Source organism: Panthera onca, chromosome D4 (genome assembly GCF_046562875.1).
Source record: "Panthera onca isolate mPanOnc1 chromosome D4, mPanOnc1 haplotype 2, whole genome shotgun sequence".
Taxonomy (NCBI): Eukaryota; Metazoa; Chordata; class Mammalia; order Carnivora; family Felidae; genus Panthera; species Panthera onca.
The window spans coordinates 80797545-80821413 of record NC_138351.1 but is presented as its reverse complement, the minus strand read 5'-3'; the positions used below and the strand labels follow the sequence as shown (position 1 = coordinate 80821413).

General features: G+C 38.4%; 1 protein-coding gene across 1 annotated transcript in view; it reads left to right on the top strand.

Moving 5' to 3' along the window:
• The window catches only part of LOC132662999 (complement C5), an 85016-nt gene that overhangs the window by 22439 nt on the left and 38708 nt on the right, over window positions 1-23869 (top strand). The window contains exons 9-22 of the mRNA XM_060608840.3: window positions 1684-1810; window positions 3846-3961; window positions 5341-5526; window positions 6814-7017; window positions 8774-8983; window positions 9110-9262; window positions 10315-10444; window positions 11772-11834; window positions 13240-13437; window positions 15785-15875; window positions 17901-17974; window positions 18672-18811; window positions 20798-21025; window positions 22473-22533. Of these exons, the coding sequence (XP_060464823.3) occupies window positions 1684-1810; window positions 3846-3961; window positions 5341-5526; window positions 6814-7017; window positions 8774-8983; window positions 9110-9262; window positions 10315-10444; window positions 11772-11834; window positions 13240-13437; window positions 15785-15875; window positions 17901-17974; window positions 18672-18811; window positions 20798-21025; window positions 22473-22533 (1981 nt within the window). The remainder of the gene's footprint in view (window positions 1-1683; window positions 1811-3845; window positions 3962-5340; window positions 5527-6813; window positions 7018-8773; window positions 8984-9109; window positions 9263-10314; window positions 10445-11771; window positions 11835-13239; window positions 13438-15784; window positions 15876-17900; window positions 17975-18671; window positions 18812-20797; window positions 21026-22472; window positions 22534-23869) is intronic.

Genomic DNA, 23869 nt, shown 5'->3' with positions numbered 1-23869 from the left:
AAATGCTCTCTTGGCTTCTCCTGAGCCTCAGGATGAAGTCCACTTTGCGTGACATCAGCCTCCCTCACCAGCCTGTCTCCTGCTCTTTCCCCTTTCCCTCTCTCCTATTCGGGTCACTAGTTCCTGGAACTCTCACTAGTCTCTCTTGCCTCCAGGTGTTTGCAGTGCCGCTCCTGCCTGGGAATGCTCTGTCCCTTTGTGGCTTCTGCCTCTTTGTGGCCTGGCTAATCCCTTCCTACTCTTTAAGTCTCAGTGTTAACACCCTTTCTCTGAGAAGTCTTCCCTGACTCCCGTAAATTAGGTTGGCTGCCCCTGCCAGCTCTCGAGCCTCCCTTACTGGAGTACGTTTTGTACTTTATTACAGTGTTCTCAACCAGAGACATCGTTTACCCCCAAGGGCACATTTGGCAATGTCCAGAAAACATTTGTGGTTGTCACAGCTGGGAAGGAGGGGGGTACTACTGGCGTTTAGTGAGTAGAGGCCAGCATGTTGCCAAATTCCCACAATGTGCAGAGCAGCCCTAACAACAAGTTATCCTGTCCATAATGTCAACAGGGCTGAGACTGAGAAGCCCTTCTTTACTGCAATGGTTTACTTGCTTCTCTCTCATCCTCTACACTGAACCCTTTGTGGGTCTGAATTGTTCCCATTATATGCCCAGAGCCAACCTGGTTCCTGGCAAATGACAGGTGCTCTATGAATATTTCTGAGTGAATGAACTCATTGGGAAGTTATTTGTTCATGGTCAAGGGCTAGTGGTTGCCGGAGCTCAGACTAGAGCCCTGGTCCCCTTATCCCTTGTTCAGTGTTCTTGACACTATACCTCAGATGATAAGGGCTCATGTCATTCTACTGATTCTTGTATATTCTTGTATACATTCTACTGATTCTTGTATATTCTTGTGGTTTGTATCATCTTGTGGTTTGTATTTAGCCTATAGTTTTCCAAAGAGTTCTATTTATTCAAGTTATAAATCAGACACCTCTTTTTAATGTAAGATTTTATGCTGGACACTGAGATTTGAAGGTAAATAAGACAAAAGTCCCTGGCCTCAAGCTACTGGATTTTAGAAGAAAAATAAGGCAACATCTATTTCACTGTTGTGGTTAATAATTAAATAATATGATATGACTTAACTCTATGTCCCTTTACCCATTGGGTGTTTTTAAGTTAGTGTTTCCATGTGTACGCAGTGAAGTCCAAATTAAATATCATAGAACCCAACAAACTCTCAGGAGCAAAAGTGAACTAAAAGCAGGCCCAGAAACATGGGTGACAACTCAAAGATTAGAAGAAGGAATCTGTGTCAGCTAGTATAAAAAACAAAAAACCAGGTTGTTGTTGAACAACCAACCTTGTTGAACCATATAGTGTTTAAGACTCTTCCTATACATCTACCCAAACTAAGTTAGAAAATAGTATTCTGGGCTCAACTGTAGACTCAATCATTGACTCTACTGGTGACAATAAACTACTCCTCTGATAGTTGCCTTCTATTTAGAAGGTAATAAAGGCAGATTTTGTTAATTTTTCCCTTCTCTGATGTCGGACGCTTTACTGACTGAGCCACCCAGGTGCCCCAACAAACCGAAATACCTCTTTCTGAAAATACCTCTTTCATTTTCTCTAAAATACCTCTTTCTTCTCTGAAATACCTCTTTCATTTTCCCTTTTCAAAAAGTTGATCAATGGAATTGCTCAAGTCACATTTAACTCTAAAATGGCAACCAAGGAACTGTCCTATGAAAGTCTGGAAGATTTAAACAACAAGTACCTTTATATTGGTGTCACAGTCATAGAGTCTACAGGTAAGTTTTTTTTTTCCTTGAATAATATTTAGACAGCATATTAAAAGTATAAATAATTTCTAAAATTCTTTCATATTTTATTTTCTTCCATAGCTAAATATTCCTTTTCATATCATTAAAAACAGATTAGAGTAGAGCTCTGCCACTCTATCATTGGGTCTCTATCACCCCATGTGCAAAAATGGGATAGCACTGCCCAGTTGACATCTTGAGTAGCCTAGCAGGCTATGTGACTTGAACATGTAGCACCCCAATGTTCTCACCTGGTAAGAATAAAAATCTAAATGACATTAGGTATGTACAAATGTGTGATAAAATGCTATGCAAATGGAAGATACTGCATTATCATTTAGTCTCCTTATCCGTACAACGAATATACCACCTAAAGCCCCTCTCAGCTGTAATATTCAAGAATTCTATCTAAAATCAGAGATAATGGTTTTAAAATGGGTACAATAATAGCATACATATAGGGTTGTGGTGAGGATCAGAGAGTCAATATATGCAAAGCACGTAAAATAATACCTGTCAGCTAGTGAATACCATATAAGGTATTAGCCCCCTCCTCCCCCTTCCCCTCTATCTTTTTTTCTCCTCCCTCCCTCCCTCTTCCTCTCCTGCTCCCTCTTCTCCTTTTCCTCCTCCTCCTCCTTCTTTCTACTTATTACTTTCCTAGCATCCTTAAAAGTATTTTGTGCTCTCAACCCCGACTCCAGTGGTTTGTAATAGTCATTAAATATTACTCCAAATTCGGTCAATTTGTCTTACTTCTGGCATCTTGATTACTGATGTTCTTTATATTTTCAGGTTTGTATTAAACCTCCAAACTAACTTGAACAAGTTATGTAACCACACTAGCCCCTCCTTTTTGTGGTGAAATGAGAGTTAGACCACATGGTCCCTAAGGCCCCTTCCGCCTCTTTGTATTTGTCCTTGAAGGGTAGTAGAATGAAGAATGGCGATAATTATCCAGTTATTGAGTACCTTGTATTTATCAAATGGTTGATAGATGTTGGAGAATGATACTCCTTGCCCAGGATATTACTTTCGACATTATTTTAATGTTTGTTTTTTACTTTTATTTTTTCTCAATTTATTTCAAATAAATTCAGTTTAAGCTACATTTATGAGATATTCAAAGAGTGTTGCTAAACATACAGGCTTACAAATATGAATGTGTGTAATCCCAGCATTCAAGTGGCTTACAAACTAGCATCGGCTGTAAGACAGGTAAACGAAGAATTCTGTTATAAGCAGGAATTCTATTTGCCCTCTAGGCAAAGTACTTAATGCTACTGACCTTCAGAGGTAGGTGAGCTCCTAGATGATTGCTGAGCAACCAAGTATAGCACCCTGAATGTAATCAGTCTTGAAGGATAAGTAGGGTTTTGAGGCAGGGATGGTAGATGGGGAGAAGTGGGACACCATCCATAGAGAGGACATACCACAGGTAGCAGGCAAGACTTGATCTTTGAGATTATCTGGCTGATTATCCAGTTGGCCGAAGTATAGGATATGCATATGGGTGTTACGGATGTAATATTGGAAAGGACTTTGGGGATACTGGAGCTTTGTATGTTATTGGGCCCCTGCCAGTGGACTCTCAGGGCTCCCTCTACCTCAGGCACTCTTTTTCTGTTTTCCTCTCCATATCTCTCCATATCCCTGTGCTCTACAGGTGAATCCCTGCAAAGCTCAGTGCCTAGTCCTTTCCCTCTCTCCATAATCCCTTGTACATATTCAACTGAAACTCAGGCCACTGAGAAAAAGTGGTGGCCCTTCCTCACCTTCCTCCCCAGTCCAACCCTGTAGCTCTCCTTGCACAAGCCTTGGATATAAGGCTTTGGAAAACACCTGAGGTCTAAACTTTTCTCTGCACTACCCCCTTTGAACCAAGACTACTGATAAATGAATGAGTGCAGGAATGGAGCAAGTAAGTGAATAAGTCTGTGGAGACATATACAGGTCAAACAGATCCCCGTAAGGATTGGCATATTCTTAAAAAAGGTCAACGTGATGCATGTCATTTCTTTAGGTGGATTTTCTGAAGAGGCAGAAATTCCTGGCATCAAATATGTCCTCTCTCCCTACAAACTGAATTTGGTTGCTACTCCTCTTTTCATGAAGCCCGGGATTCCGTATTCTATCAAGGTAGATGAAGGAGGGAAGATTGCTGAATATGGTTCTCTTTTTCTGTTTACAGAGAGCATGGGGATGGCAAACAGGGGAGGGAAGCTGGAGAAGGGAATCACAGAGGGAATTCATTTGTAAAACCTGCTCCTTAAGATGCAAAAGGAGGTGGGAAACTGCTGGCCAGCTTCAGCCTCAGAGTGATTTTAGCCTGTAGGGCAAGTGCCGGTATTTAGCAAGTAGTCAGGTAGCCTGTGCTAGGCATTCCCTTAAAAAGCATTACATTAAGTTATATGTAAATAAAACACCGTAAGTTTATAGTTAAAAAAAAATGCCAACGTTTGGGGCGCCTGGGTGACTCAGCGTTTGACTTTACCTCAGGTCATGATCTCATCAGAGTCCGTGAGTTCAAAACCCACGCCAGGCTCTGTATTGACAGCTCAGAGCCTGGAACCTGGAGCCTGCTTCACATTCTGTGTCTTCCTCTCTCTGCTCCTCCCCTGCTCATGTCCGTCCTCTCTCTCTCTCTCTCTCTCTCTCCCAAAAATAAATAAAAAGTAAAAATTTTTAAAAAGTAAAAATAATGCTAACATTTAAAATTATTTGGTGGCATGTTCTTCAAAAGCCTTAAAACAGAAATATCACTCCTTGAAAATAAAACCCCTTTCTCTCCCCATTTTCTACTTCCCATGTGTCTTATCTGAGTTTGCATTTCTGTGCTTTTCAGTCTGCCCCTGTGGTCTTTGCATACACCTGTCTCACCTCTCTCTGTGTTATTCGCCATGCTTTCCATTTTGGCTCTTTCTGTTCTTGCTTCTCTGTTTCTCTCTTTCTCTCTCTCTCTCTCTTTGCTTCCTCCTTCCTTTTTACTATTTTCTCTCCTCCCTCTACTTTTCCTTTTTAAAATATTGGTAGTATAGCGTTAATGTGTTCATTTGACTTTCTAATTATATTTTATTTAGTATTTTATATTTCACTATATATAGTACATGTTATAATTTATAATATAAAAAAATAATCATTTTTAAGATGAAAATTTTTGTTCCCTGTTCTTAACTTAGAAAGCTAGAACAGAGTGTTTTACTTTTTTATTCTTTGGAAATGTGTTGCTATTAAAACTCAACTTTAGTATAATTAAAATGTGTTACTTAATATTCACTGTGGGTCACTGGCTTTTAAGAGAGAAAGATTTACCAAGCTAAAGCAAGTTTTGTATGTGCTTAAAGTATCTAAATAGAATTAGGCCGTTCTATAATCTAAGGCCATGCCTCTCTCTACTGAGTTAAATGTGAATAATTTATACTTTGGTGGGGAAGAAGAAAAATTATTTCAGAATTGTTCCGCTTTAAAAAAAAAAGTGATGAGCTGCTGAAATGGATCTGGACTGTTCTGGCAAACAGGTGCAGGTTAAGGATTCATTTGACCAATTGGTAGGAGGGGTCCCGGTGACCCTGAGCGCACAAACGGTCGATGTAAACCAAGAGATGTCTAACTTGGAGTCGAAGAAAAGTGTAACACGTTCCAGTGATGGAGTAGCTTCGTTTATGGTTAATCTTCCATCTGGAGCAAGGATGTTGGAGTTTAACGTGAGCTGAATTCTCCTGTTGGACTTTCTGGGACAATGTGTGCTTTTTGACTGTGTGTTTTGGCTAGTGTGCAGAACAGATGCAGCAGATTTTAAACATGAGTCCAGAGAACAGATCCGCAATTTTGCATTCAAAGGGGGGGGGGGGTGGGGGGAAGGCACCAGAGGCAATATGCTAATCCATTGCCTGGTTCTTGAGGAAGATAAATCTATCATTTTCTATTTGGGAATTAATGATTTTCTCTTACATTAGCAAGACTTTATTAGGATAGGTATAGCTTCGGAATAAGTATAGCAGTGGAAGTCAGTGGTAGAAACATTCTCTCCCTCACCCCCACTTCTTATCTTTTTTCAGGGACACAAAGGAGTCACACATGGAAGTCTCCCTTTTTCCTAGCTGCATGAGCCACTCTACTTTAGAGCTCAGTTAACAGGTTTCTCTCTCAGCAACTAATGTATAAGTTCCCAATCCGCCCCCCTCCCCACCGCCCCATAAATGATTAGTTAATGCACATTAATGACAGTGACATGCATACATTCACTATCATCTACTAAGCACTTAGGAAATGCTAAGAGCTTTCTGTTGAACACATTTAATACCCAGTTAGTCAGCTCTATGAATTAGAGAATATTATTTTTGCCATTTTGCAGCTGTGGAAATATAGGCTTCTAACCTCTCTTGTGATTAACTTATCCAGAGTTAATAAATGGTGGCTCTGGGATGCAAACCAATGCATAGCTCACTCCAGAGTGTGAGCTAATAACCCCTTTGCTATCAAAGGGGTTATTAGCCATGATATCATTTCTGCCCCATTCCATATTTATAAGTACACTTCCGTGCTGCTCCTTTACAATGAAACTGGACCAGAAAGTCTGTGCAATGTTCACTCCTGTCCCCAGTCCTCAAGGCCTCCTCTTACCACCCTTCTCTTACCCCCAATCCCTGCTAACCCATGGGAAGAGGAGTCCCCAACTTTCCATGACATTTCAGGAAAGGTGCCAATATTTGTTCCAGAAGCATCTTTGCCTCTCCTCTTCACCAGACTTTCCCACCATAGCTCATAACCCCATATTATTCCAATTATTGTCCATAGTCTTTGTAAAGTTACTTGATATCACAGCTGTACAAACATTGGAGTAGTGGAGGTTTTTTTTTTTTTTTCCTCTTTAGCATCTGGTGTTGTGAAAGTTAGAAATTTATAAAGCAAAGAAAGAAATTTACAAGGTATGTTTCATAAAAAATATTTCATCACAGTCCACATGTCTTTTTTGAAATTTCCCTTTTCAGGTCAAGACTGATGACCCAGCTCTTCCAGAAGAAAATCAAGCTGGCAAAGTTTACCAAGCAATAGCATATTCATCTCTCAGCCAAAGTTACCTTTATATTGACTGGACTGGAAACTATAAACCTTTGCTTGTGGGAGAATATCTGAATATTATTGTTACCCCCAGAAGTCCATATATTAACAAAATATCTCACTATAATTACTTGGTAAGTACAGGAATGATAGATTTAAAACTATCTATTCCCCCACCTTGAACATTTCTCTTTGCTTACAGAGGAACATTAGAATGACCCCTTATATTTGTTTGTACAAGGTACTTTCAAGGACATAATTCAATTTGATAATCAGTTTTTTCAAAAACCTTTGAGATGGGTCATGATTTTCATGACCATTTCCCAGAGGAGGAAACTGAGGAACAGAGAGGTTAAAACGCTCACCATGGTCACTCAGCTTGAAAGAGGAATATTTTTTTTATTTGAACTGGGAACCTCTGACTCCTTATCTGATACGCCCTTTGCCTAAGAGAGCCTGATTACTCCACAGAGACTGATTAAATTTTCACATTACCTCTGCTCTATTTCATGGCCAAAGATTACAGGCCTAAACCTATTTCAAATATGTGCATTTCATTGGCATAAAAGGGAGACTCAAATCCTGCTCTTAAGAGTTGAGTCATATGATATCTACCCCAATTCTACCCTTTAGCAACATCCCTATTACATCCCTTATATTAAACAAAGGTGGCCAATCAAGCCTATAGGTGAAACCTAGGACAGAAGGTGGGGGAAATCTTAAGGGCTTCCTCACATTGCCAAAGAAATGGAATGAATTATTCCAGTGGCCAGGCCAAACAGGTGGTGATAGCTTTTTCAACATTTTTGAGAAAGAAGTTTAAAAAAATAAATGAGGAACACAGATCATATTGATGGATGAAGAATTATGGGACCTGTTTAGGAACTATGTACCAAAACCACATATGCAGTCTATTTAAGTTTGAGGACAATTTAAGTTTGGGGACATTTTGGGTTCATGTGGTTTGTAACTTGTTTTTTAACCATGTCTCCAATACAGAACCTAATCTCTGGCTTTAAAACTTAATTCCCAGGGGTACCTGGGTGGTTCAGTTGATTAAGGCTTCGACTTTGGCTCAGGTCATGATCTCACGGCTTATGGGTTTGGACCCCACATCAGGCTCTGTGCTGACAGCTCAGAGCTTGTAGTCTGCTTGGGATTCTGTGTTTCCCCCTCTCTCTGCCCCTCCACTGCTTGTACTCTGTCTCTCTCTCTCAAAAATAAATAACATTAAAAAATTTTTAAAAAAGGGCACCTGAGTGGCTCAGTTGGTTAAGCATCCAACTTCGGCCTAGGTCATGATCTCACCGTTCCCGAGTTCCAGCCCAGCATCAGGCTCTGTGTTGATAGCTCAGAGCCTGGTGCCTGTTTCAAATTCTGTCTCCCTCCCTCTCTTTGCCCCTCCCCTACTTGCACTGTCTCTCTCTTTTTCCCAAAAATAAATAAACATTAAAAGAAAAAAATGTTTTAATTAAAAAAAAACCTTAATTCCCAAATAAGATGCACTCTATTCATGCATCTATTTTGTTTCAATCAATAAAACAAAAGAGATTTTAGTGACAGCATGATGACTTTAAATAGATTTGGGATCAACTCTTAGCTCTCTGATTTCCTAGTTATGTGATTTTGAGCTAAAATCAGTATGACATTTAGTTAATTCCCAAGCCCCAGTCCCTTTATCTATCTACACAGTGGGCGTAATATTCCTATCCAACTGACTTGTGAGAAAGAAAAGAATTAAGTAAACGGAAAGGTTCCTGACCTTTCCTGGTTCCTGTTAACCAGGAACCTTTCTTTCTCTTTAACATACTTTCTACTCCGTCTCCAAGCTCCATACTGAAAGCAAAACTTTTGTTTTTTAACATGGTCACTACTGCTGTTTATTTTTAGATTTTATCTAAGGGCAAAATTGTCCACTTTGGCACAAGAGAGAAACTTCCAGATTCATCCTATCAAAACATAAACATTCCAGTGACACAAAACATGGTTCCTTCAGCCCGTCTCCTGGTCTATTACATCGTCACAGGAGAGCAGACAGCAGAGTTGGTGTCTGATTCAGTCTGGTTAAATATCGAAGAAAAGTGTGGCAATCAGCTCCAGGTAAGCCACAAATTATGAGTCACAATCAAATTTTCTTCTGAATAAAGGAGACTATAAATATAACTACTTGTGAAGTTTTGTCTCATGCAAATAACCTTGTCTTTTCTTTTTCAAATGATCTTTTAGGTTCATCTGTCTCCAAGTGCAGATGCATCATATTCTCCAAGCCAACATGTATCTCTTAATATGGCAACTGAGTCAAATTCCTGGGTGGCTTTATCAGCAGTGGACAGTGCTATATATGGAGTCCAGAGAAGAGCCAAGAAACCTCTGGAAAGAGTTAAGTGGTGCATGGCCTTGGTTGCTGGGTCTTGGGGTGGCTCTGCATAATGCTTCACAAAGTGTGGCCCCAAGGGTAGGTTGTGGGGAAGAATTAGGGAAGACTGGATCTGCTCTTCTGTAAATATACTCAAAACAATGGCTCTTAGGAAGGTAAGCTATCCTCATGTTAGTCTCTAAAACATTGATTCATCCTTTTTTGTTTTTCCAAGTGTAGCATATGACCATAATGGCAATTATATTCCTGGGACAAAAGTGCCATCAATTTGGACGATTTTGAGATTGAACCTGGGGGCGGGGGGCTTTATAAAGTGGCAGCATAATGGAAGACTGGATAGGCAGCCTATGGAGACTTTTCTGTTTTTTGTTTTCTTTTTTACTCTCATTAAAATCTGGAACAAAAGAATGTGAGAATTATTCACTTCCCCTAAGTTCCCATTTATCTCCCCTATGCCCTGCTAACTGTTTTGTAGGCTTGAATTTCTTTGAACAAAAAAGAAAGATAACTATACAGTTAAAACCATTCAGAAAAGAAAAAAAAAATTTGGGATCAAAATTAAAACTGGAATAAGCTTCCCCAAACAAGTTCTCACCCACTTAGAACCTAGAGCCTTCTTCCTCTAAACATAAGAGGTTGTGCTCATTTCTTTTTAGCAACTTAAAAATTAATTTGTCTGTTAATTTAGTCATTCATGCATTTATTTATTTGTTTGTTTGTTTGGATCTTACACTGACCACAGCATTCGTTCTATGTCCAACACACCATGGGTTAGTTCCTAAGAATCTTCTCACCAAAGTGTAAAACTTAGTTCTTGTTTTAATATTGAATGTGTGTGTATTTATAAATATAAAAGGACACACTAAAATAATGAAGTTGGGAAATCTGGTCTTTGGCCGTTTGACAGATGAACGATGGCCTGATTTGTTCTACCCATGTGACAACCAGTACCTGTAATTCTTCGGGGAAATAATTTATACATCTAAGTAGACTCCACATTTTGCCTTGAGTTAATTCCTAAGAATTATTAAATTAGCTAACCACCTCTGGACAGGTATTTCAAGTCTTAGAGACGAGCGACCTGGGCTGTGGGGCAGGTGGTGGCCGCAACAATGCAGATGTATTCCATCTGGCTGGACTCCTCTTTCTCACCAACGCAAATGTAGATGACACCCGAGAAGATGGTAAAATGTTCAGCTTTTTTTTTTTTTTTTTGGTTTATTCTTCAAAATGGTTACTGAAATTTACATTGATCAATTTACATTGATACCGTTTTTGTAATTGTCTTCCACAAATTCTCTATGCTCATCTTAGAGAGACATGACTACGTAACGCCCCAGTACAAAATGTTTTACTGGCCATCAAGATAAAGTACAAAATCTTTAGTGTAGTCCTCAGGGATCTTCCACAGTCTTCTCCCCAGCTCTCTCCAGTTATCTTTTGTCTTGCTCTATCTTACCTGAGGTTTAAGCTGTGCAGACCCAAGTGTAGTTCTAGGTGTGGCTCTCTGCTATTTTATTTTATACCTTTAGGCCTTTACCCATCAGGACTGCTTTCCCTTGTATTAGCCTGGAGAAGCCGATAAAAGAATCCCCTCCTCAATAAGGTTTCTTCCCCATACAGAATTGATCATTCCCTCCTCCTTTCACAGAGAGAATACTGTGGCGACTAGCTCTATTTATAAGTAACACAGTAGCAGGGCATCACTGAATATTCTTCCATTTCGTTATGTATTTTGCCTCAGCCAATGCACTGTGAGCTCTTGAAGGACAAGGACCACATCTTAATCATATTCTTTCTGTGGCTATAAAACTGTTCATAATTATATTTGACCTGTTATTCATAATAACAGAGCACAAAGAGCAAATGATAAAAGTAGCATGCCCAACAAAAACTTTGCTCACTTTAAATGCTTAGCTATTTCTCTGTAATCAGTGGGTCAAAGAGGTTGCAGGATTCAAAGCCAAACTTGGATCAAACAAGTCAATCTAGAGGACACTAGATCATGAGCTCCTCTAAGGTAAGATAAATGTTAAGATGTGTTGTGCATGGTGCCTAGTCAAACACAGGCTCTCAGAATTTGTGGAATACATGAATGACTTATGAATGTTTTAAGTACTTAAATAATTTCATGGAATTTTCTTTTTTTGTCATTTTAACTCTTTTTTCCTTCTTCTTCTTCCCCTCCTCCTTCTCCTCCTCCTCCTTCTCCTCCTCCTCCTTCTCCTTTTCCTTCTTCTTCTTCCTCCTCCTCCTCTTCTTCTTCTTCTTCTTCTTCTTCTTCTTCTTCTTCTTCTTCTCTTCTTCTTCTTCTTCTCTTCTTCTTCTTCTTCTTCTTCTTCTTCTTCTTGTCTTCTTCTTCTTGTCTTCTTCTTTTTCTTCTTCTTCTTCTTTTTCTTCCTCTTCTTGTTCTTTTTCTTCTTCTCCTTCTCCTTCTCCTCCTTCTTCTCCTCCTTCTCCTTCTCCTTCTCCTTCTCCTTCTCCTTCTCCTTCTCCTTCTTCCTTTAACAGATAAGCCCTGCAAAGAAATTCTCAGGCCAAAGAGAATGCTGGAAAAGAAAATAGAGGAGAAAGGTACTCTAAAAGTTTTATGCAATTATAAAAAGGTTATGATCCTATTATTCAAAAGCTGGAGAGAACGAACCATTATCTAATTATTCCTAATCCAAATGGAATGGATGAAAAGAAAGATATGTACAGATGTCTTAGCTTACCTCTCTCAGAAATATTAATCCAAATAACTCTACAACTTCATTTGGCATAACCTCAGTCTGAGGAAAATAAGTATTATTTATATCTCTAAAGTTAAAAGGTTAACTTTTTACTTGTTACAAATATTTCCTCTGCATAGACTTCATTTGGCAATTAAAATTATATTCTTCCATTTTCTTCTGACCAAAATCATGATTCGATTAACTTTGGAGTGTACCTAGAAACCTATTTCTTCTATTCCGTGTATTTAACAGCTGATAGTATTTTGGATTATTCTTTGGGAAATCAGTCTAACAGAAATTATTTTTGAACAATTATTTAAATGGAAATATGATCACTGGTGATATTAAAAGAGGAAGAATGTTGAACTGAAAGTCAGTGGCCAGAGTTCAACTAATAATCATGCTTAGAGTAAGATAAGAATTCCTTCCATCTATATAGGAATTATTTTAATTCCAACCCTAGTTCTAAGTTCTAACAATATGAAAGACACTGAGTAGTTTGGGCACTTATGATAAAATATGAGCACTTATTGGGATGCCTGTGTGGCTCAGTTGGCTAAGTGTCCAACTTCGGCTCAGGTCATGATCTCATGGTTGGTGAGTTCAAGCCCCAAGGCGAGCTCTATGCTGACAGCTCAGAGCCTGGAGCCTGCTTCAGATTCTGTGTCTCCCTCTCCCTCTGCACTGCCACCCCCCCACCTCATGCTCTGTCTCTCTCTCTCAAAAATAAATAAACATTAAAAATTTTTTATTCATATTCATTTTTATACATTCAAATTTATATTCGTTAAAAATATTTTTTTAAATATTAGCTCTTACGATGCCACCAGTGGAGTTCCACAAACCACATCCTATAAGAAAAGTTTTAAAAAGCAGGATATGTGGCTTAAAGAAGGAAGCACTTATACAGTGCTGATAGCCATCTTCAAATATTTGAAGGCTTCTCCATTAACTTATTTCACTCAAAGGGTGCTGAACCCAAGGTGCCAGTGTCAAAAGTCAGTATTTAGCTTAATTGCAAGAAGCTCTTTAAACATTTAATATGAATGAGAATGATCTGCCTTGTGAGACCACATTCTCCCCATTCCTGGAGTACCCAGCTGAGTGTGGGGGGTCACTCACCTAGCCTTGGCTGTTGCTACGGGCCCGGGGATGGGGGCAGGGTCATGTGGCCGTAGACCCAAGGACCCCTCAGGATCCTTTCTGAACCTGGGGTGCTACGACTCTGTGCATAATCAAGGACATTTGCATCATTACTATTTCAGTTGCTAAATACAAATACACACTATTCAAGAAATGTTGCCTCGACGGAGCCTACCGTAACGACGATGAGGACTGTGAGCAGCGTGCTGCCCGCATTACGCTAGGTCCCAGATGCATCAGGATCTTCAAGGAATGTTGTCTTATAGCAAAGCAGCACCGTGATGAGGATCTTGGTAAAAACATCCGGCTGGGAAGGCTGCGTGAGTTTGACATTTTCTATCAGAATTCTGCTCAGTATGGGGAATTTTGTGTGATCCTGTTCTGCTAAAAAAGGACAGTTTTCATGTTCTATTTAAAATTGAAATTAGACTGGGGCTCCTGGGTGGCTCAGTCAGTTAAGTGGCCAACTTTGGCTCAAGTCACTATCTCACAGTTCATGAGTTTGAGCCCCACGTTGGGTTCTGTGCTGACATCTGGGAGCCTGGAGCGTGTTTCAGATTCTGGGTCTCCCTCTCTCTCTAACCCCTCCCCTGCTCATGCTCTCTCTCTCTCTCTCTCTCTCTGCCCCTCCCCTGCTCATGCTCTCTCTCTCTCTCTCTCTCCCTCTCTCTCAAAAATAAATAAACATAAAAAAAGAACAAAATTTTTAATTGAAATTAGGAAAAAAAATGCCCATTAGAAGAAAATCAGTTATTGTTTTGGGGAATCAAAGGAGGCATATGTAGTAGAGAACAGAGCGCACGGGGCCACAGTCAAGACCCAAGGGCAAGTGTAAGGCCAGCTCTTTCTATAAACTTGAATCATTATGTATCTCCTCTGAGCCTCAACCTCCTCATTTTTAAAGCAAGAAGTGTAGGCTTAGATGATCTCCAACATGCCTTTGAGTTCTAGAATTCTAGGGTTCTGTGATATTACAACCATTAAAAATTTTGTTGATGCCTATGTTGACCAAATATAGCAAACAATTTCTAAACCTAGCATGAGGTTAAGTGTACTTACACAAAAGATTAAATCTTCCATTTCAATAAAATATATTTTCAGGATTTAGAAAACTCTCATTGATATGTTTCCAGAACTTTCAGGACTTTCATTGCATCTATATCTAATCAAAACAAAAGGAACAAAAGCAGAATGACAGCTCCTGTTTTCAGAATCTGTTTCTCTTAACAGTGTGTCTTAAACAGCGTCCATCCGAATGGATATATTTCTGCAAACGTAAATTTTTGTGGTCATTTCTTAAAAACCATGTTATTAGATATATTTAGGTTGTTTTCAGATGTTTGCTTATTTCAAGGAGCATTTTCACAAGCCACCTAGTACATATATTTTTCATTGTCCGGTTTTTCAACTATAATCATCTGGTTTGGCTTCCACTGCATGGAACTGAGTTTCTGCTATTGCCCCCAATCCACCCCACCTCTCTGGTGCTCCGCTCTGCCCCTCATTCTAGACAGGTTGGCCTCCCAAAACTCCTACGGGTTTTGCAACTCTGCAAAGGTCTACATGGGTTTCTTTCCCTGTTCGGCAGCCTGAAAACTGCCTGCAGACAGTAAACCTGGACAATTTCAGGGTTCAACAAACCAGTGTCCCTTCTCTCAGGAATCATGGCCCTGGGTCACTTATGCTCTAATGTCTGAAAACTGTTGTTTTATATAACGTGCCTGGTGTTTTTAGTTCCTGGGGTTTTTTTCTTTCTTGATTTTTTTTTTTTAAGGCAAAAGAGTAACTCTTATCAGTGCATCTTGGACAGAAGCAGAAATTCTGTCCATTTTATTAAGGGAAGTAGAAATAAATTTCCCTTAGGTAAACCTTCTTTATTTTATAATATAAACACAATTACTGTAATAGAAAAAATGCAAATAACTTTATAGATTGATGAGTATCTTCTATAATCTCAGGAACACTAAACATTTAGCAATTTAAGAAACAAATCATTGAAGATATTTTTGTGCTTTATTTGTTCTCTCAGTACTATTAGTGGAGAAATTCCAAGACCTTTAAAGTTCTATTTTGTGGGGCGCCCGGATGGCTCAGCCCATTAAACGTCCAACTTCAGCTCAGGTGACGATCTCACGGTTCATGCGTTCAAGCCTTGCATTGGGCTCTGTGCTGACAGTGCAGAGCCTGCTTGGGATTCTCTCTCTCCTCTCTCTCTCTGTGCCTACCCTGCTTGCACCCTCTCTTTCTCAAAATGAATGAATGAACTTTATTAAAAAATAAATAAAGTTCTATTTTGGGGGGCACCTGGGTGGCTCACTTGGTTAAGCGTCTGACTGGCTCAGGTCATGATCTCACGGTTTGTGGGTTCAAGCCCTGTGTTGGGCTCTGGGCTGACAGCTCAGAGCCTGGGGCCTGCTTCAGATTCTGTGTCTCCCTCTTTCTCTGTCCCTTCCCCGCTTGCTTTCTGTCTCTCTCTCTCTCTCTCAAAAATAAATAAGCATTAAAAAAAATTAATAAAGCTCTATTTGAAAATCACTAAACAAAATGTTTCATTGACCTTTCAGAAAATATTTAAGTTATAGATTAATGTCTGTCCACGTTTTAAAATTTGGCTCTAAATAAAATGCGTGTTGTTTTTTCATAATCACATATACTTTTTCCCCCCAGATATAAAGACCCTGTTACCAGTGAGCAAGCCAGAAATAAGGAGCTATTTTCCAGAAAGCTGGTTATGGGAAGTTCATCATGTCCCCAGAAGGTATTATACTTCTTTGACTTTCCTCTGAAAAATGTGGGAAAATGCAAATATTATGGCCATAAATCTGGAAACTACCCATTTCCCAATAGTTTATTTAAGAGTTAAGGCAATATTACCATTTGGTTAAATTTTGTTTTATTTGCTTTACCTTTTTTTTTTTTTTTTTTTAATGTGTGCTTTGCTCTAGTCATTACTTCCAGGACAAAATTAACTCTTGGTAAGGAAGGGTACTATTCTATTTAATTTCATCCCGCTTCAGTAAGCCTTTGCTCAAATGTGTGCTATATGCTGCAGTGAGCAGCCATCATCTTGTCTTGTCTTTTCTTTTCTGTTCTTTCTTTCTTCTTTTTCTTCTTATTCTCCCTCATCTTTTTTTTTTTTTGGGGGGGGGGGTGGGCGGGGAGAGAGCAGGGAAGAGACAGATAGTGAAGGAGAGAGAGAATCCCAAGCAGGCTCCATGCTGACAGTGCAGAGCCTGACACGGGGCTCAAACTCACAAACCCTGAGATCAGGACCTGAGCTGAAATCAAGAGTCAGATGCTTAACTAACTGAGCTACCCAGGTGCCCCATTTTATTTATTTATTTATTTATTTATTTATTTATTTATTTATTTATATTTATTTATTTATTTTTGTGACAGAGAGAGAGAGAGAGAATAGAGGAGAGGCAGAGAGAGAATTAAGCAGGCATTTTCATCCTGAAATATCTGTATTAGAAAATAAATACTGATTAATAAGAAGAAAGATTCTCTTCTTGTTTTTCAACACACTCTTAGGGAATGCCTACTCTATCCCAGGCACTGGAAACAGTGATGAACAGTGCTGAGTCCCTGAGCATCACTGTCCCTTGGGGGCTCCAAGCATCGACTTTTCAAGCCCCAAGGCCCAACACTGGCATCAGTCTTAAAATGGGTCTCCTCGTCTCTACCCTCGTCTCCTCTAAGTTTTCCTCCACAGTGTCACCCATTTCAGCTGACATTCCCCTGGGGCTAGCACTTCCTCTGGTAAGCCTTCCCACCACTCTCCCCCACCCTATCAGTGACTGGGGTAATTACCCCTCCCAGTCAACCCTGTTGCCTATATCATACAGTGTTATAATGGCCTGTTTACCTGCTGTCTCCCACATGAGAAGGATTCTTTCAGGGCAAAGACTAAATTCAGATTACTCTTTTATATTCCAGACCTGGCACAGGGTCCAGCTTGTTAGAGGCACTCAAATAAATCTGTTGAATCAATGCACACTGGCTCTGAACTTTTTAGATGATTTATTGGTACAGTTATTACAATGAACTACAATGTATTTACTTAACTGTCTCTTCTACTAGACTATAAACTACTTGAGAATAGGTTTTTATCTCGTAAGTGCTGCATATTCAGTATTTAGTGCTATGCCTGACTCAAGGTTGGTGGACAACAGCTGTTTGTTGGATCAAAGAAATAAATGTATAAGCTTAATCTTAATCAGAATTTTTTCATTATGGGGGCCCCTGGGTGGCTCAGTCGGTTGGGCATCTGACTCTTGAGTTCAGCTCAGGTCACGCACGGTTCAGGATGGGGCCCTAGTCTAGCTCCATGTTGACACAGCAGAGCCTGTTTGGGGTTCTCTCTACCTCCCTCCCCCACCCCGCCCTCTCTCCCTAAATATATATTAAAAAAAGAAATTCTTAGTTATGTTGACTTCGTTATGAGCACCGTTAAGATGCATTACCTTTCTGCCCTATTTTAGAACATAGCACACGAGAAATATTTTTTCTGTATGTTTTGAGTTTGCGGTGTTTCAAAGGCATCTTTCTGAATTTGAATTCTCATACAAGTGAAATATTTAAAAACAAGCAACAAGTAGGAGACTTAATGAATATATTTTTCTGGTTTGATTTTTCCTTAACACCTGACGTCATTTTGCTTTATTGTGAATTTTTTCTTTCTTCTAAAGTAGTAGGCAGCAAACATTCTGTTTAGTGAATGGGGGCAAATTGGGCTACTCAATGTTTCACTGTATTTGAATATTAACACATTAATTTTCAGAAGCCAATTGCAGTTTGTGCTACCTGATTCTCTAACTACCTGGGAAATTCAAGGTGTTGGCATTTCAAATAGTGGTAAGCAAACTTAAGTTGTATGCTCATTTAAGGAGTGATTTTGTTAGCAAAATGTGGTTTTTTTGTTATAATTTATAAACTCACCCAGGACTTCAGTGGTGTCATTTGTTAAATATCTTTTTAATATACTACAAAAAGACTTGGATATGCCCATATCTCTGACCATATTGACGAGCATTTTATAAATGCTAATGTCCATTTCCCATTTCCTTTGTTTTTCTCAGTGACTGGGAGCTTGAGTAGAGTTAGAAGCAAATGTATTACTTTTCCCTTGGGCTAATTCCCTTTTGTGGTGATTTAGTGGAGGTACTTTATAAATCACTTCAGGGTTGGTTTCATCTGTTTGTATTTTTTATTTCTTTAAAATCGTGGTTTCCACAATCAAAATTTTATACCTATTAAATAGAGCCAATAATGCATATCCAAAAAGAGATTTGGCACTTCAGTTGATAAACATTCTCATGCCTTAAATAGAATTAAATATTTGTTGGAGAAATGAAGTTTTCTGTTAATACCAACAATTATTGAAATAAAGATCAATGAGTGGAAAATTCAAGGACATGACAGTACACAGAAAAATATGATACAGTATTCCTTTTTCCTTGAAGGACAGCAATTCTTAGGTGTAGTAGTACTAACAAGGCATTAATAGGAATTCCCTAATATGCCTCTACTTTGCTTTCCCTTTGGACCGAAGGTATATGTGTTGCTGATACTCTCAAGGCACAGGTGTTCAAAGATGTCTTCCTGGAAGTGAATATACCATATTCTGTTGTGCGAGGGGAGCAGATCCAGTTGAAAGGAACTGTTTACAACTATAGAATGTCTGGTATGCAGGTGAGTAGGTATTTATGGTATGTTCAGATAAATGGAAAAAGGAAGAATTCTCTGATTTTATATGAATTCTATTCATGGAATGATCACGTACACACACAAAACACAAAAATTCAGCTCAGTGAAGGGATGAAGAAAGGCAGACTTAAGACATGTATTCTTATAACTCCAATTTAAAGAAGAATACAAGTCTGTAAGATAATCAGTATACTGTGGAGGCTCAGAGAAAGGGCTTCACAGGCAGTTCATTTATGTCCCTGGATTCTGAGTTTCTTCATCGTCTTGCATCTAACAGCCCTTTCCTTCTCTCTGTCTTTACCAGTCATGCTCATCTTTGCTTTGTAGATGTCCGGGTCCCCTCTGAAAGTTATTTCAGACATCGCACCGTTACTTTGTAGCTACAGGTCTGCACATCACTGAAACCTCCAATCCCTTGACTTCCTCACTCCTCTGTTATCCATTAGCCCTCTGCTGTCTTTACTTCGCTCCTTGTTCAGGTTAGAATCCATAAACTACCACTATAATAATAAACCACACTAGTTAAAGTCATGTTAATTCCCTTAATTCTCTCTCACTCCTGGGTACACTCCCTGAAAAACTCCAACCATGGTTGGACCCACCATTTCTCTTCTTTTTGCCGCACACAGCTAAATAGAGAATTATGCAATAGGGTGACTGATTTCATTTGAAAATCACAGTCACAAAACTTTATATGGGAACTCAGTGTGTCCAAAAATCTAACTATAGTTTTTATTTATTTTTTTAAATTTATGTATTATTTAATTTACATCCAAGTTAGTTAGCATATGGTGCAACAGTGATTACAGGAGTAGATTCCTGAATGCCCCTTACCCATTTAGCCCATCCCCCCTCCCCAAACCCCTCCAGTAACCCTGTTTGTTCTCTATATTTAAGAGTCTTTTATGTTTTGTCCCCTTCCCTGTTTTTATATCATTTTTGTTTCCTTTCTCTTATGTTCATCTGTTTTGTATTTTAAATTCCTCATATGAGTGAAGTCATATATTTGTCTTTCTCTGACTAATTTTGCTTAGCATGATACCCTCCAGTTCCATCCACATAATAACTATATTTTTTAAAAAGCTCTAATTTCATTCTCAGCGGTTTCCAAAAATTTTGCTTACATGCTCTCTAAATGCTGAGGGGAAAGCTATGTACCCCATTGGCATATTTTGAATTAGCTTCTAAAATTTTTTATCATAAGTTCAAAAAATATGCTAATCTATAACTTTTGGAATATTTAAATATTAATATTTTAATGAAATGGTTATATCAAATTTCTGAATGTATATAGCAGAATCTAAATGCCATAAAATTCCATTTTAATATACCCAAATAAACTGTAATTACCAACAGATTAAATACCAATTCCTCTGTGAATACATATTTCCATTTCACTCTCCTAATGTTGTATATGCTATGCTTGAATGTTTTCTATTGATCACCCTCATACTATGATGCAAAAAAAGTAGATATCTGAAATCAAAATATTTTTTTAAGTTTATTTATTTATTTTGAGGGAGAGAGAGCATGAGCAGGGTAGGGGCAGAGGCAGAGAAAGAGAGACAGTGAGCACAAGCTGTGGGGGAGCAGAGAGAGGGAGAGAGAGACAATCCCAAGCAGGCTCCACACTGTCAGCATCGAGCCCATTGGGGGCTAGAACTCATGAGCCATGAGATCAAGACCCAAGCCGAAACGAAGATTAACCAACTGAGCCACCCAGGTGCCGCTGACATTGAAATATATTTAAATTCTATGATTATAAGACCCCAAGTGTCAAGTAATTGCTTGAGGATTTAGTTTAAATTGTATAAGGATTTTGATACACATTTCTCCTCTGCCTTAGAATCTAAGGGATTATTTAACACTGTAAAAATATCAGGGAGAGTTTGTATCCAGACAAACATGGTCCAGGCATACTTTCCTTATCATAAAGTGTTTTAATGTAACTGTTTACTGGTGATATTTCAGTTCTGTGTTAAAATGTCTACCGTGGAGGGAATCTGTACATCCGGAAGCCAAGCCATTGGCCACCAGGGCATAAATCCCTCCAAATGTCTGTCCCAGAGAGTAGAAGGTTCCTCCAGTCATTTGGTGACCTTCAGCGTGCTTCCCCTGGAAATCGGCCTCCACAACATCAACTTTTCACTGGAGACTTCACTTGGAAAAGAAATCTTAGTAAAAACATTACGAGTGGTGGTAAGAAAAATATGCTTTTTCTGATTCTTTTTAAAAACACTTTTTTCATAGAAAGGGAATTAAGAGTACACTTAACCGTGATGAGCACTGAGTAATGTATAGAATTGTTGAATCACTGTATTGTACACCTGGAACTAATATAATGATGTATGTTGATTACACTGGAATTAAAATTTTTAAAAAGAAAGGAAAAGAACAATAACAACAAAAAAACCCAACTTTTTTCAGTCTGAAAAAAATGTCAGCAACTTATCACTAAGTGGTTCAGAAAGAACACAGAGAAGAATAATGTAAATGTAATAAAATGGTAACATTTGTGGGAAACTGGGGGGGAGGTTATCTCAGATTTTTTTTTTTACTATTATCATAACTTTTCCTTAAGTCTGACATAGTGTTTTAAAATTTAAATAAAACAATGATACTTGCTTATTGTAGAAAATATAGAATACTGAAAAACCACAGAGAAGAAAATTAAATCACTGATAACTCCCACACCCAGAGATATACAGCTTTAACAATTTGGTATCTAGCCTTTCAAGCTTTTTCCCCCTAGCACATTCAGAAGGTCTTAAAATCTATGTGCCAGACATTATGCCAGGTATTGGAGATATAACAGTAGATAAGATACAGCCCATGCATTTACAGTTTAGGATTTATAGTCTACAGAAATTTTCCATTTACAAATGAGTAAACAGGGTAAAAAAGAAAACTATCATTTATTAGAGTACTATTTACCCACATAGTCTGTTGAGTGTTTTCATGTTATTTTACTAAGATTAAGATTCTCACCAAGAGTCACATGGCTAGTTAATGACAGAACTGGGCCTTCTTGGGTCTTCATTCTCTGATTTCTGTTTTAAGCCATGAAATCACTTCAGTAAACATGTACTGACCTATTTTGTCCAAGGCATGCTCTATGCATCCTTGCATGGTGTTTCCATGCACAGACTCTGAAGACAGGCTCTCTGTGTTTGAATCCTGGCTCCACTGCTTACAAGCGGTGTGACATTGGATAATTTTCTTGATTTCTCTATGTGTCATTTTCCTCATCTATCAAATGGGAGTAATAATATCATCTACTTCATAGAGTATTTTTTGAGGTTAAATGAGCTAATACATACAAAGCACTTAGATCAATTACCTGGCTTATAATAACTTCTATTTAAGTATTTGCTCTATTATGAAAATAGCCAGAAAATCTTATCCTTGCATGTATGAATGTAAATATCTAAACATATTTGACCTTTAAAAAAATGATTTTTCAATCAGAAAGTGGTCAAGTTGATCCAAGAATTCAGGTCATATAAATTTAATTATGTTCTTTTGTCATTTGAAGGGGGCATCCAAAATCCAGTGAACAAATTAAGTTACAGTTAAATGAGGAACAAGTTAACTGAGGGAGTTAAGTTTAATTATATTCTTGACTGAATGTTTTCTGCCTTTTTAGCCAGAAGGTGTCAAAAAGGAAAGTTATGCTGGTGTTACTCTGGACCCAAGGGGTATTTATGGTAGGCAAAATGATTTTGTATTTTATATGTTATCTTTTGCCCTAGAAATTCAAGTGTATAGGTAACCTGAAACACTGTTTTTTAAAATGTTAATTGTCTGGGGGTGCCTGGGTGCCTCAGTTGGTTGAGCAACCGACTTCAGCTCAGGTCACGATCTCACAATCTCACAATTTGTGAGTTCGAGCCCCAAGTCGGGCTCTGTGCTGGTAGTGCAGAGCCTGGAGCCTGCTTCAGATTCTGTGTCTCCCTCTCTCTCTGCCCCTCTCCTGCCTGCACTCTGTCTCTCAAAAATAAACATTAAAAAATTTTTTTTAATGTTAATTGTATGGGATCAGAAATACCACTTCTTAGTTCATTGACATTCTTCATAGCATGTGTTATACTGTAATCTGAACGTGTTTAGAACAAAGAGAAATAATTCCATTAGTTTTAGTGCAAAGCATTGAAATAGTAATAATTGCATGATTTCTCTTATATATTAGTCATTTTGTATCTATCACAATAATTTACAATACTTTCTTATAGAGCTATCAATCCAAAGAACACCTAAGAAAAAGTCATCTATGTACTAATTTAACATGCATGATTTGAAAACACAAAAATGCTGATTAATCACTTAACTAACCCATTCCTCGTTGTTCCTGCTTCCCTGATTTTACCCATCAATAAAGATATTCTGAATCTTCTCACAGTTAGAATTTTGCAAACATTTGAGCATCTAATCAAGGCCTAAGTATATACATACATGAAATAAATATGTAAATATAAATACTTATATTTATAATATATATATATGAAATTTAGAATGTGTTCAACTAACAATTCTTTTCAACAACAAAGAAGATAGCCTTCCATAGTCCTTAGTAAATGGTTAAAATTTACCTTATTATTGCATCGAATCATTTTCCTTTCTTTCAGTCATATAGCAATGAGAAAAAAAGTTTACTTACACATCAAGAAAGACATTTCCTCTGAGAAAGCAAAGAATTCAGACGTTTACATTTAAATCAGCTGAGAATCATAAGCATACTAAGGATGACTTCAACAGAGTAACAAAAAGAAAAATTCATCCTACATGCATATGCTAACTTTTTTCTTTAATTTTATCTTCCCACAGACCTTCTTCCAGCCTGTCCATTGTGAAGGATCTGTGGGTAGAGATATTACAAATCCTGAGGTTTGGGGCCTCATGCAATTAAATCAACCCTCAGAGCCACTGGGTCCTTTGGCTTTCCTTCCTTTGTACCTTTAATGCCTCCTGTGCCCAAAATGGCCCTGTCTTACACATCCCAGGCGTGGACATCAGGGCCACAAGATGGGATTGATCTTTTATCTG